General features: G+C 36.8%; 1 protein-coding gene across 3 annotated transcripts in view; it reads left to right on the top strand.

Moving 5' to 3' along the window:
• ANTXR1 (ANTXR cell adhesion molecule 1) overlaps window positions 1-14726 on the top strand; it is a 236348-nt gene that overhangs the window by 31685 nt on the left and 189937 nt on the right. For all 3 annotated transcript variants that reach the window (XR_010129955.1, XM_031008064.3, XM_055378912.2), the window contains exon 3: window positions 261-332. Coding sequence is in view for 2 of the 3 variants with exons in the window: in XM_031008064.3 (XP_030863924.3) it covers window positions 261-332 (72 nt within the window). In the remaining variant the exon portion in view is untranslated. The remainder of the gene's footprint in view (window positions 1-260; window positions 333-14726) is intronic.

Here is a 14726-nt window from a genome sequence, read left to right as displayed (position 1 = left end):
TCGTAATCCACACTCACTAAGCAATGATATCAGGTCAGAAGCAGCCTCAGGAAGACCCAGTGTATCTTCTCTTTGACCCACACTTCAAGTCCACTGCTGGCTAATCAACACCCGCAGCACCAGCCTAGGAGGCCCCCTGTGGGTTATGGGTCTTCAGCTCTGGCAGCCGTGATAGAAAGGGAAGGACAGGGAGGGAGCCTAAAGGGAGTGGCATGTGCAGTCTTATTGTCTGTCCTAATAGAGCTTCTTTTCCTTTCCAGCCCACAGTTGAGAATGTCCTTTATTGTCTTCTCCACCCGAGGAACAACCTTAATGAAACTGACAGAAGACAGGTAAGGATACTTCTTATCTCTGTTGTTAAAAAGTCCATCACTTCCTGAGTAGCTCTGAGATTTGTGCTCTGGTGCCAGCCTTGACCTGTTGATCACTTTAATCTAATAGTTCCTTCTTTTACCCTAAGTTTTTAACCTTATGTATGGGCACGTGGGTCCTGCTGCTAGTTTACTCTTCAGTTACTTTTGATAGAATTTCCTGATATTGGTGAAATTTTATAAATGATGAAATTACATTAAGATAAATCTCACATTTGATTGTTGATTCCATCTGCTAACTTGGAGCGAAATGTTGGCAAACCATATTATTGGGGGACTATATTTTCTTTTACTTAAATTAGACTTATTTTGGATTAAGGTTTCAGATACAAGTGCACTGTGAGACAGGTAAGAGCTTGAAATATTTACTATTCATAATTACCCAGGAAGGGAGTAGAAAGGGAGGGCTTATGGTACCACAAAATAAAAAGAAATTTAAATAGTGTAAAAGAATGTTGTTGACACAAAGAAGTAGTTAAACTAGGTAGATCTAGCTTAACAAAAGTATTTTAGGTTTTGCCACATTTTACTTGCAGATGAAAACTAGCAATAACAGAGTCATGTCATTTATTCATAGTTAGGATGGTATACTAGAGAGTGGAGAGGATAGTCTTCCCCCATTTATGAAATTGTACACTTTTTAAATAGTGAGATGGCCCACATGAGAGAAGCACCATGGGGAACACATGTGGGATTATTGGGAGACTCATATATGGATGTGTTGGAAAAAGAAAAGGAGGAAGGGCCAGTACGGGGGGACAGGAAGACTTTATTCTCTAACTTTCTTATAGAAATGAATATAGGACTAACAAGATAGAGTAAAATTTTCTAGCTGAAGTCAGCAAACTTGAGCTAGTCCCTATTTTTTTCCCATGACTTTGTTAGGGTTTGTAACAAAAAGAGTGCTCTGTACCATGTACGAGTTTTCAACTCCTGTTACTCCTTCAACCTGATCTACTATATGCATGCATTTCATTCAAAAAAACAGGAGTTTCTGATCCCTTATTAACAGAAGGAGAAACTGAGGCCATGTCACCTTCCCAAGAATAGCAAACAGAACCCAGACCAGACCCAGGCTCCACATTCTTTCCAGTTTACCTTGCTGCCTTCTGTTCAACAGAGAATCATAAAATCCAAGACACTTGTGTGACTTGCCTTCAATACTGGCCAAGGATAAGAAGCTCTGAGAAGGTGTCTCTAGCCATCTCAAGACTCCTCGTCTTGCTCAGTCTTTAGATGATGCCATCCCTTATGCAGAGATGTTTTTTGTTCCGCGATGGGGAGCTAAACACCCCTCTCACCTGTTCTTCACATCCTCCTACAACCCAAGGCTTCCTAGTGCAGCTTCATGCTGTCCATGCCCCATGCATAAGAGTTTGGCCAAGAGACCAGGTTCACACATCACTTGCAGGTGCTTTGTGTGCTAATGCTCACAGCTTCTGGGAAGTTGACAGGGTCAGAGGGGTCAGGGATTTATAAACACTATCAGAATGCCAAGTCTTCCAGACCCATTGTGGTTTGTTATGCTTGTTGGAATTAGTCATCCTCTGAATCTACTGGGAATCTAATTTTTGTGTACCTTAACGTCACTACTGCTAGTTTCCTGTTCTGAAGAGAAAACAGAGGGTAGAGTCCCTGGTTTGCTGGAAGCAGCATTTTGTATGGGTCAAATGTGCATCAAACAACAGCCAAAAATGCCTTGGTGAAGGCTGTGTGGATTTCATGTGGTGACTGCTTGGCCTAGGTCAGCTGGGAAAGCACAGCATGGTTTATGGACACACCCCCAACCTCATCAGCCTATGGAAGAAATGTGGGCAAGATCTCTCTGAAACTCTTTCTCAGGAGACTGGCTAAAAGAATCAGGCTTTCAGATCTTCCAAGCTAGTACTGCTTCTGAAATATATGACTTGCAGTGTTTTAGTTGGGCACAGGAATTTGTATTTTTCTATCTCACTTGATTGTCACAATATCCCTATAAAACAGTAAAGGGTCCATTAAGATACCTGTATAATACTTGAGAGACCTTATAGAATTAAGAAAAACTTGTTCAAAAGCAAGACATGAATTGGCAAAGACTTTCATTTCAGCAAAAGTTTTGGGTAAATCAAAAGAAATAATATCAAAGATATACGGCTGATCTTTGAACAACATTTTGGACTGAATGGGTCCAATTATACACAGGTATTTTTCAACCAAATGCAGATCAAAAATACAGTATTCACAGGATGCAAAATCCACATATATGGAGGGCTGACTTCTAGTATATGCAGGTTCTGCAGGGCTGTCTGCAGGACTTGAGTGCATGGATTTGGTATACTCAGGGATCATGAACCAATCCTCTGCCTATACCGAGGAATGACCGTATTCGCATTCAGTTCTTGGGATCAAATACACGTAGGGTAAAGCTATGAGAAGATGAAAAAATAGAATGGAAAATAAATATAATGTATTAAGATATAGTAAAGAAACTCCAATTAGAATAATAATGCCTATGATTTGTGTCTGTTATCTGCAAGCACTTTATATATCCTTTTTTATTTATCCTCATATAACCATTGTTACTATTTTCTAATCGGAAGGAACTATGCGGTCATTTGAATCATTGTTATATATGGAATGCGTCGTTTTTCTCTGTTTTCACAGTTTCTTCTTTTTTAGTTCTTAGCAGTTTGATTATTTGTGTGGGCATGGTTTTCTTTCAGGGTACCCTATTTTGACTTTGCAGAGCTTCCTGAATCTATAAACTTGTCTGTCACCATATTTGGGGAGTTTGCAGCTACTTGAGTTGAGGGGGAAATTCTGGACCTCATGGTAGTCTGGGTCATTTCTCTAGGTTTAAATTTTCCTCCCCAGTCCACCAGTTTTGTTTACCTTCCAGTCTACTTGGTTGTTTTTTCTGTTGTAATCAGCAGGTGATATAGGCAGTAGCAAGTATACTCTATCTTGGCTGCTGTTACTTCAATTTTACAGATAAGGACACTGAGGTTCAAAAAGTTTAGGTAACCTGCCGAGGTCAGATAGCTAGTAATCTGCCAAATTAGTATTCTGATTCTGGATTCTAAATTTGGTCCAACTCCTGTACTTTGTACTGTATCATGTTGCTCTTCCAAGATTTCCTGGCTTCATCAGTTTAAATAGTTGATAGATTGTAACAAAGTTTGCAGGTCACTTCCTTAGTATAATAGAGTATACAATGTCAATTTAAGTACTGTTAGAATAAAATGATGTTAACTACTGCATATGAGTCCCTGGATACTCCAAGGAGAGTCTTGTTCTTACATTAATTGAAATACTTCAAATGTGTCATCATTTAGAAATAAGAACATGTGAAGGAAGTTCAACTATTCATTTAAAAAAAATAGATGCTCAATTTAATCAAATGCAATTTTGCCTTTTGTTAAGATGGTGATATTTTTCTTTTACCTACTAGCACAGTGAATGTCATAAAAAACATTTTTAAATATTGGATCATTCTAGTATTTCTGTATACATTTGGTTATGATGTATTCTTTTAATGTATATCTGAATTCTGTATTTTTAATATTATTCAGAAATTTAGCACCCCTATTTATAATTGTAATTGGGTTGCCATTGTCCTTTTTATTACTACCTTTCTTTATAGTACTTTTGATTATTTTTTATTTAAATTAGTACTTCTTCTAGAATTTATCATGATGTAAGGTACAAGGTCAACATCCAGTGTTTCTTTCCCCGATTGATTAGCCAGTTCTTCCCACACCACTGTGTAATAATCTTTTACCAACAACTTGAACAGTTAAACTCTTTGCTAGGCTTGGGTTCATTACTGGAATTTCTGTTCTGTTCTGTTTTTCTGTCTGTTTCTATACTTGGATCACATTGTTTTAATTAGTTTTAACATCTGGAGGACCAATCTATCCTCATTTCTAATCTTGGGTGAAAATCTCCTTGGTCTTTACTGGATTTTTCCAACCACACACATTTTAAATAATTTTTTATGTTCCCAGATATCCCTGGGATTTTCACTCAAACTGTGTGAAAAATACAGATTAACTCAGCAGCAATGGCACTGCATTTTTTCTATACTTATTTTCTTATTTAGGGATATACCATGTCTCGTTTACGTCCCTCAGTACGGTTTTGTTTTTTTCTCCAAATTAGTCTAATTGTCAACATTCTTTTCCCAGGCATTTTAAGTTGCCTCCATTGTGAAAGAAATGCTTTGCTGTTGTATTCTCCAAACTGTCATTCTTCACTCTTGACTGGTGAACCTATAGTTTGTGATCCATGGGCTTCTATTGAACTCCATAAAATGATTTACAAAAATGTGCCTGTCAGTGGGTTTTCTGTAGAAAAGCCCATGCATGCAGCCCCCATCCCCATCCCCTGCCAAAAAAAGAGCTTCAGAAATATTAGTTTTGGGGAAAACAATAGGTTTCTAACAGGTTTTTTGTAGATTTCTTTTATTTGTATTATTTTTATTTTTTTAAGAGGGAGTCTTGCTCTGTCACCCAGGTTGGAGTGCAGTGGTACGAACTCAGCTCACTGCAACCTCCATCTCCCAAGTTCAAGCGATTCTCCTGCCTCAGCCTCCCTAGTAGCTGGGATTACAGGTGCACGCCGCCATGCCAGGCTAATTTTTGCATTTTAGTAGAGACGGGGTTTCACCATGTTGGTCAGGCTGGTCTCAAACTCCTGACCTCAAATAATCCACCCACCTCGGCCTTCCAAAGTGCTGGGATTACAGGTGTGAGCCACCACATCTGCCTTCTTATCCCACCACTTTAATGAAACATTTTATTAGTTCTAATAGTTTTCCAGTTAATTTTTAAGTGGTTTTCCAATAAGGTGATTGTAGTATCTGTGATTAATTCTGTCCTCTTTTCTAATATTTATAGCTAGTATATCTTCCTGTGTATCTTCTTACATTCTAAAATTTTCAGACTTTAATTCCCAATTGGGTTTTACAATTATGCATTTTATTGGATGCTAACTTCATACATTTTATCTACTTTGTTAAGGAAGGATTCTTCAAATGCGAGATTATTAAAACTTTTTATCTGAAATAGTTGTTATATTAAATACCCTTTTGCCATATCAAAATAGTTATATCTTTCTTCTATTTCCTTTGACCTCTCTGTAAAAATTTTAAATCAAAAGCTCTCCTAATGGGCCTGGCACAATGGCTCACACCTGTAATCTCAGCACTTTGGGAAGCTGAGGTGAGAGGATCGCTTGAGCCCAGGAGTTCAAGGCCAGCCTGAGCAACATAGGGAGACCCCATCTCTACAAAAAATAAAATTAAAAATTAGCCAAGCATGTTGTCACACCCCTGTGGACCCAGCTACTCAGGAGAATGAGGTGACAGGCTCGATTGAGGCATAGGAGGTAAAGGCTGCAGTGAGCCGTAATCATGCCAATACACTCCAGCCTGGGAAACAGAGTGTGCTGTATCAAAAATAAATAAATAAATAAAAGATTTTCTGATGAAAAACTAACCTTACATTCCTAGAATAAACTTTATCATGGTTTGCTATGTTTTTATTGTGTTTCTGGATTTGATTTAAGCTGAAAGATACTACTTATCAATATTTAATATTGAGAGTATTCTGGGGCTTTATTTCATACAATCTCTGTCAGTTTGGGAGTAAAAGGATTACATGAGCTTGGAAAAATGAGTAGGCAATCTTGCTGTAAGCTGCAGAATTGCTTAACTAATATAGAGAGCAAACGTTTGTTCAAAGTTTGATATAACTCAGAGGAAAACCATCAAAGCCTAAATTATTATTGAAGAAGCTCTTTGACAGTTACCTCAGCTTTTTGTGTTATTGCTTTTATTGTGTTTTCTAACTTGAGAAACAGTAGAAATTACCAATATGTTGACATTTTAAATTTATCACATATCTTTTTAATTTTCAGAAGCTCTTCTATATCTTTGGTTATATCCCTTTCCTACAATTGTATAAAGCTATTTTCTTTTCTCTTATTTGCCCCATTCAGATTACCTAATGGTTTATTTCTTAAATGTATTCATCAGTTCTGTTTTATATATTGTTAGATTTTATGATTCATTATTTTATCTTATTACTATTATTAGTTCCTTCCTTCTGCTTCTTATATTGCAAGTTTTTCTGGCTTCTCGAAATAAAAGATAATTGCCCAGTGTGGTGACTCACACCTATAATCCCAGGACTTTGGGAGGCTGAGGCAGGCTGATCACTTGAGGCCAGGATTTTGAGACCAGCCTGGCCAACATGGTGAAACCCCATCTCCAGTAAAAATATAAAAGTTAGCTGGGCATGTTGGTGCGCACCTGTAATCCCACCTACTTGGGAGGCGAGAATTTCTTGAACCTGGGAGGCGGAGGTTGCAGTGAGCCGAGATCACACCACTGCACTCCAGCCTGGGCAACAGATCAAGACTCTGTCTCAAAAAAAAAAAAAAGAAGATTATTCACTATACTTTATTTCTTTCTAAATAATAAAAGCTTTAACAGTATAAATTATACTTTAAATCTGATATGGTTGTTGAATTTTATACATTTTGACATGTCCTGTTCTTATTATTAATTTTTTAATAGTTATATTTACTATTTTTGATTTAAGATGATTTAGGAAAAGTGTTTCACAATTTTCACATTTTTGTTTACCCTTTCCTCAATTTCTAGAGTCATTGCAGTTTTTAAAAATTCAATTTATATAATTTCTATTTTTTAGTTTATTAATTTTTGTTGGTGGACTACTACATGATCAAATTTTATTTAGTATCCATGGATGTTAGAAAATATGTATACTTTGATGATTAAAATTTTGTTATAAGAAACATTAATTCAATTTTTATTTTATATTTTTGTTTACTTGATCTATGAAGATAGACATTTTGCATTTTCCACCATGACTGTTTTATTTTAATTTCCAACACATTGCTTTTTAATTTACATCATCTTACTTTGCTTATGTGTATTTTCATTATGGAGTGTGCATCTAATCAATATAAAATAATCTTTTTGTCACCTTTAGTGCTTTTGGCTTTATATCCTTTGTCCAAAATTAATATTATTAAACTTGAATTTTGTTTGCACTTCCTGATATATCTTTTTCATTCATTTATTTTTTACTTTCATTGATATTTTGTGTAATTTTTCAATGATTTGAAAAGTATAATTTCATTTGCATCCTAGTAACAGTTGCCAGTTAATTTTGCTTGCCTTGATAGTGACAAGAATTGAATAAATATCTACTGATTCTTCTTGCTGAATTTCTTTTTAAGAAATATTTGCATTGTATTTTAGAAACATATTAACAATAATTATCTAAACTTACTGTAAGATTTACGGATTTCATTGAATATGTATGAATACATGCACACATTCACACACATACTTCCTTTCCAGTACTTGTTTTAATTATATATTTTTAATTCCTCAGTTTGCTAAGTCTTTTTTTTAGGTAAGATTTTCCTGAAGAATATGTGACTATTAAGGCTTATAAGTCACTATTTATATGAGAATTTTTTTGTATTCACCTCCAGGTAAATATTTCCATTGAATATAAAGCTCTTCTGTCTTAACTATCTTTCCCCTTACATTTTCTAAAGACATAGTCAACTTGCATTATTAGAAAGGAGAGATGCCAATTTAATATATCTCTCCTATGTGGGTAGCCTGTTTTCTCTTCCTGGCTGCTTATAGAACTTTTCTCTTTATCATACATATTTTTTTAAATATCAACAGAATATTTCCAGGTGTAGTCCTTTCACTAATTTTGTAAAGTACTTTGTGTAGTACTTGAGCCATTCTATCTGAAGACTTAATAAACTTTTTCAGCTTAAAACATTTCTCTTCTATGCCTTTTGTGATTAACATTTCTTCTGTCCATTCGATTCTTGAATCTATCCAATATCTCTTTATATTCTAAGTATAATTTTTTAATCTTTCTATTATTTTTTTGACATCTGAGAGAATGTTTCATTCAGATCCTGTAATTACCAGTCTAAGTTGTTTATTTTGTTTTTGCTTCTGTTTTCACAGTCACCCAGCTTACTTTTCACTGCTTCCATTGCATTTTTCAATTGACAATATCTTTCATCCCTATGAATACTTTCCTGTTCCTAAATTTTTCCACATGTGTATGACCTTGCTGTTGAAGGTATGTCTTCAACATAAATATACATTAGAATGTCTTCAACACAAATATAAATTAGAATTGGTTATATGTGCTCCCTTGTTTTTTATATGACTTTATTTCAAAGGGGGGATATTTTTTCAAATTCCTAAAATTGGCCCTCTTCTTCTCAACTGCTGAGACTTTTTCTGAGTATAGTGACTTAAAAATGGAACCACATGGGCTTTTCAGTACTGGGATTTGGGAAAAGTTTTGCAGCAGATCATGCAAGATCCTTGTTGAAAATGTTAAGAGCTCAGGCTAAGGAAAATGAGAACATTTATATGTAGCATAATTTTATCTTAGGCAGAGTAGAGACCCAGCAGTCTTTCCAAGGCAAAGAGGAAGATGAAGCTAAAGGAAGATGGTCAGGTGTCGATGCTGGATTATTGTGTTAAGAACTAGTTTCCTTCACTTCCCCGCCATCCCTCATGCTTTTCTTCTTGTGCTCTAGGATCCCGGGGTGGTGGGTCCTTCCCTTACTCTGACCTCAGCAGCTCCACATCATGCAGAAATTCGAAGTTTCTGGCATCCTTGCCTATTTTTCAGCAGTGAAGAAACATTTTCTCTATTATATCAGTTAGCTATTTCTACAGTAATTTGGAAAAAGAAGCAAAAGTTAAAATATGCAGACCAAGATCATTATCTTTGACTGGAAATTTCACCTTTCTTCCAAACTTTGCAAGATTGAAAAACAAAGCATAACAGAACAACTATGAGTCAAAGAATTATTATATCTTATCCAACCCACTGACCTCATTTTACTGCTGAGGAAAATGATTCCCAGAGAGACAGAATTCTTTGCTCAAATTCATTCATATACTCACTGGCAACACCATCTTTTTAACTCACAAAATTAAAAAGCTTTAACTCAGTGATTTTTCTATTACATTACAAAGCTACCCAGTACATACTGCCTCTGCATGTATTATTTTGTTTCTTATGTGTGTAATAGTCAAATGGAAGCCACCAATATGTGTATGTACATATATATGCATATGTGTGTATATCTAAATATAATCTTTTATTAAGGGCTTATTATATACCAGTAGCCTAGTATACTTTCCTCATCTATAATCAGAGGAAATAGTAGTATCCCCCTAATTTGGTAGTTTTGAGAATTACATTTATTATATGTATTATCAAAGATGGGGATATCGAGGTGGAGAAAGCTCATGGCCACTGTAATGTGAAAGTGTAGGAACCTGAATTTGAACTCAAGAAGCGCTATCCCAGTGTTCATATTCTTAATTACTATACTGTAGGATTTCCCATGATTTTACTATTATGTACAGTTTTAAATTTAAAACAAATATAAGCATACACAATTCACCACCCAAACCCTCTGACATCTTTAAGAAAACAGTTCCCCGAGGCAGCCTATGCCCGCTATACATTTCATCTTCATGGGCTTTTGGAAACCGGAACTTGGAAATACTCCTCACAAAGAGGTAAAGAGGTAGCATCAGCATTTCACAGATGGGGGTACGAGGTTAAGTATCTTGCTTATTGCTTAAGGAGGTAGAATGGAAGCCAAGAACACTTGGCTCCAACTGCTGAGTGAAAACCAAGAGACCACACGTCTCTCTCCTTCTCAGTCATCCTTTGGTTTGGTTGAAAGTGTGGTTTTGCTATTAGTGTCACAGGGGAAAATGACATACTCTGAAGACATCACTTGATTCCTGGAGCAGAATGATTACAGGCTGCCATTACCAAGAGACATAGTTCTAAAGGCCTTTTCTAAATTTAAAAGCGACAAGGAGAAAGAGTCTTAAGATATTTAGTGCTTGAAAGAACTTGGATTCATTTCATTTTGAGGTACTGTTCTTTTAGTTGTGTGAGGGCTTGATGGCGAAATTAAGACAAATGGTGAGGGAGTGGGGCATTTGTTTATTCTCTTGTCCTGTTGATTGGGAGATATTATGTGGCCTGAGTCCATAGGCAAGTGTCTTACCTCTCTGTGCCTCAGTTTTTTTATCTATAAAGTGAATGCAATGATGACCCCACTTCACAGAACTGTTGGAAGGGTTAACAATGCAGGCACATAGTAAGTGCTCAATTAACATTAGTTGTTGTTACTATTGTGGTTGTTGTTAGGGGTTTTTATAAACAGCTAAGGAATGGCCCCAAATCCTCCTGGACAAATCCCACCTCAAATCATCACAGTAGGCCCAACAGTGATTCAAAGCATGAGTCTCCAGCTCCCCTTGGCCCACATCCTTCTTGAAGTTTTAACATTTGGCCAGTCTATCCCTATATAGAGGGATGCAGGTAGAAAATATTGCCTCAACATGAGGCCAGATGAAAATTATTGTTTCTTTTGTGTAATAGTTGTAGGGAGACTTCTTCCAGATAAGGGCACACAGGCAACGTCTCTACAGAAGGTTTGTTTAAGGGGTCTCCATGTTGGTCACAATGATGGTAAAAAGAAATCACCATGGAGCAATTTAGCAGGTCTGGGAACAGATTGATTTGTGAGAGTAGTGTAGTCCACTGCTTCTCAATCCCTTCCTCTGGAGTACCCTTGTTAGTAGAAGGAAGTAAAAGTGTACCCCCTGAGGCCTCACGGTATAGTATGAAGTGCCTTGTTAAAAGCAAGAACTTCTTTAAAGTTATTTTATCTTAAAAATGTGCATGCATGTGTATTCTATTCCATAATATAATTCCATAATTCCATTATATGTGATGTTACATAAAAATTCTGTTGAGTTCTTTCTCAAATTTTGGAGTACAATTTATGCTCCAGAAAAAAAAAATTATGTGTCTCCTGTGTCTTTGTATATAGTACACTGTTACATACCAAGTTTGGGCACCACAGATGTAACAGAGAAAACACAGACTTTGGACCAGGACCCATTATGGTTTCCAATTTGGGCTCCGCCACCATGTGCATGTAATTGCACTTCTCTGAGTCTGTTTTCTCATATGTGAAATGAAGATAGTAATGCCCACCATATGGAGTTGTTATGAGACTTTCATGAATTAACGTATGGAAAGCACCTAACAGAGACCCTAGCACATCACAGATACCACCCTTCACCTGCTACTACTCATGTGGCAAATACAAATTAAGAATAAAAACTGACAAAGCAGTGCCCAGAAACATTTCTGTTGTCTGGATGGAGACAGCAAGGTAAACTTTAGAAGTAGTCAACAGAACCAAAGAACAGTAGTGTTCTCATATCCAAAGCTAGCTAGCCAAAACCAACATATTTTTTATTGCCCAACAAAAACAATCCCAGTACTGGTCCACGTCCACATTTCTACCTCTGAAGCCACGTGGCTGTCACCTGACTCAGCTCCTTTACCACCAGTGTGGGTGACCTGTTGAGTCTTGTATTTAATGCTGATTCTGATAGCCTCCGAATGCCTCCTCATGAACCCCAGGTTCAGTCTTTGCTACTCACTTCAATTTTTTAAGTGATTAAATATTTGAGGTATAACAAAAGTATAGAAAAAAAAAAGGTTAATGAACACTCATTACCCACCAACCACGCTTGTGGAATAAGAGGTTACAGGCAGCGTCTCCTATGTAGACTTACCATTTCTCTTTCCTCACCAGAGATAATTATTATCATGAATTAGGGATTTATCATTTCAATGGATATTGCATACTTTTATATGTGCATAAGCTATAATATATATTCATATTAAACTTTTTTTAAAATTTTATTTATTTTTGAGAGGGTTTTGCTCTGTTGCCCAGGCTGGAGTGCAGTGTGCGATCTTGGCTCACTACAACTTCCGCCTCCTGGGTTCAAGCAATTCTCATGCCTCAGCCTCCTGAGTAGCTGGGACTACAGGCGAGCAACACCATGCCCAGCTAAATTTTTTTATTTTATTTTAGTAGAGACGGGGTTTCACCATGTTAGCCAGGCTGGTCTCAAACTCCTGACCTCAAGTGATCTGGCCACCTAGGCCTCCCAAAGTGCTGGGATTATAGGCATGAGCCACCACAGCCAGCCTAAACTTTATTTTTTAAATGGTCATATTGTGTGTATTTTTCTTGAACTTGCTTTTTATACTTAATGTCATGTTTTTGAGATTTTTTTTGTGTAGATACATATAGCTGCTTGGCTCATTTTAACTACTGCATACTTTTCTATTTTGTCATATTTTATCGTAATAACATACCACCTGTACTTACCTGCTCTCTTATTCATAGACAATTTGTTTCTAACTTTTTGCTATTATAAACAAAGAGGAAATGAACGTACTTATACTTGCCTCCTATTGAGGGTAGGGTGGGCAAAAGCAAGAATTTCTTTATGCGCTTTGCTTTATTGCACTTTGCAGATACTGTGTTTTTTACAAATTGAAGGTTCATGGCAACCATGATTTGAGCAAGTCTGTTGGCACGATTTTTCCAAAAGCATATACTCATTATATGTCTGTATGTCACATTTTGGTCATTCTCTCAATATTTCAACCTTCATTATTATTATTATATCTGTTATGGTGATCTGTGATCAGTCATCTTTGATGTTACTATCTATTGTCCTTGTTTTGGGGTGCCACAAACCACACACATGTAAGACAGCAAACTTAATTGACAAATGTGTGTATTCTTACTGCTCCATCAACCAGCTCTTCCTCCATCTGTTTCCCTCTCCCTCTACTTGGTCTTCCCTATTCCCTGAGACACAACAATATTGAAATCAGGTCAGTTAACAACACTTCAATGGCCTCCAAGTGCTCTAGTGAAAGGAGTAGTTGCAAGTTCCTCACTTTAAATTCAAAGCTAGAAATGATTAAGCTTAGTGAGGAATGCAGGTTAAAAGCCAAGACAGGCCAAGAGCAAGGCCTCTTGTGCCTGTTAGCTAAGTTGTGAATGCAAAGGAAACGTTTTTAAAGGAAATAAAAAGTGCTACTCCAGTGAACACACAAATGATTAAAAAGGAAAAAAGCCTTATTGCCAATTTTAGTGGTTTGGATAGAAGATCAAAACAGCCACAACATTCCCTAAGCCAAAGCCTAATGCAGAGTAAAGCTCTAACTCTATTTCTAGAAGGCTGAGAGAGGGGAGGAAGCTGCAGAAAAAAAGTTTGGAGTTAGCAGATGTGGGCTCATGAGGTTTAAGGAAAGACGCCATCTCCATGACATAAAAGGCAAAGTAGCAAGTGCTGATTGAGAAGCTGCGGCAAGTTACCCAGAAGATTTAGCTAAGATCGTTGGTGAAGGTGGCTACACTAAACAACAGATTTTCAGTGGAGATGAAACAGCCTTCTATTGGAAGAAGATGCCATCTAGGACTTTCATAGATAGAAAGAAGTCAAAGCCTGGCTTCAAATCTTCAAAGGACAGGCTAGCTCTCTTATAAGGAGTGAAGGTAGCTGGTGACTCTAAGTTGAAGCTAATGATCATTTACCATTCTGAAAATCCTAGGGCCCTTAAGAATGATGCTAAATCTACTCTGTCTGTCCTATCTAAAGGAAACAACAAAGCCCGGATGACAGCACATCTGTTTACTGCATGGTTTACTGAATATTTTAAGCCCACTCTTGAGACCTACTTCTTGAAAAAAAAAAATCATTCTTTTCAAAATATTACTACTCATTAGCAATGCACCTGGTCACCTAAGAGATCTGATAAAGATGTACAAGGAGATTAATGTTGTTTTCATGCCTGCTAACACAACATCCATTCTGTAGCCCATGGATCAAGGAGTAATTTAGATTTTCAAGTCTTATTATTTAAGAAATACATGTCTATAGCTGCCATACATAGTGATTCCTCTGATGGAGCTTGGCAAAGTAGATTGAAAACCTTTGGGAAAGGATTCACCATTGTAGATGCCAATAAAAACATTTGTGATTCATGCAGGAGTGGCCAAAATATCGACATTAACAGCAACTTAGAAGAAGTTGATTCTAACTTTCACAACTGACTTTGAGGGGTTCAAGACTTTAATGGAGGAAGTAACCACAGATGTGGTGGAAACAGCAAGAGAACCAGAATTTGAAGTGGAGCCTGAAGATGTGGCTGAATTGTTGCAATCTCATGATAAAACTTGAACTCATGAGGACTTGATTCTTAAGGATGAGCAAAGAAAGTGGTTTCTTGAGATGGAACCTACTGCTGGTGAAGATGCTATGAACATTGTTGAAATTACAAGGAACTTAGAATATTCCATAAACTTAGTTGATAGAGCAGCAACAAGGTTTGAGAGGATTCGCTCCAATTTTGAAAGAAGTTCTGTGGTGGGTAAAATGCT

This window comes from Gorilla gorilla, chromosome 12, assembly GCF_029281585.2.
Source record: "Gorilla gorilla gorilla isolate KB3781 chromosome 12, NHGRI_mGorGor1-v2.1_pri, whole genome shotgun sequence".
NCBI classification, from domain to species: domain Eukaryota; kingdom Metazoa; phylum Chordata; class Mammalia; order Primates; family Hominidae; genus Gorilla; species Gorilla gorilla.
Note: the sequence above shows the minus strand (reverse complement) of the source record. Positions and strands in the feature narration are given on the sequence as shown.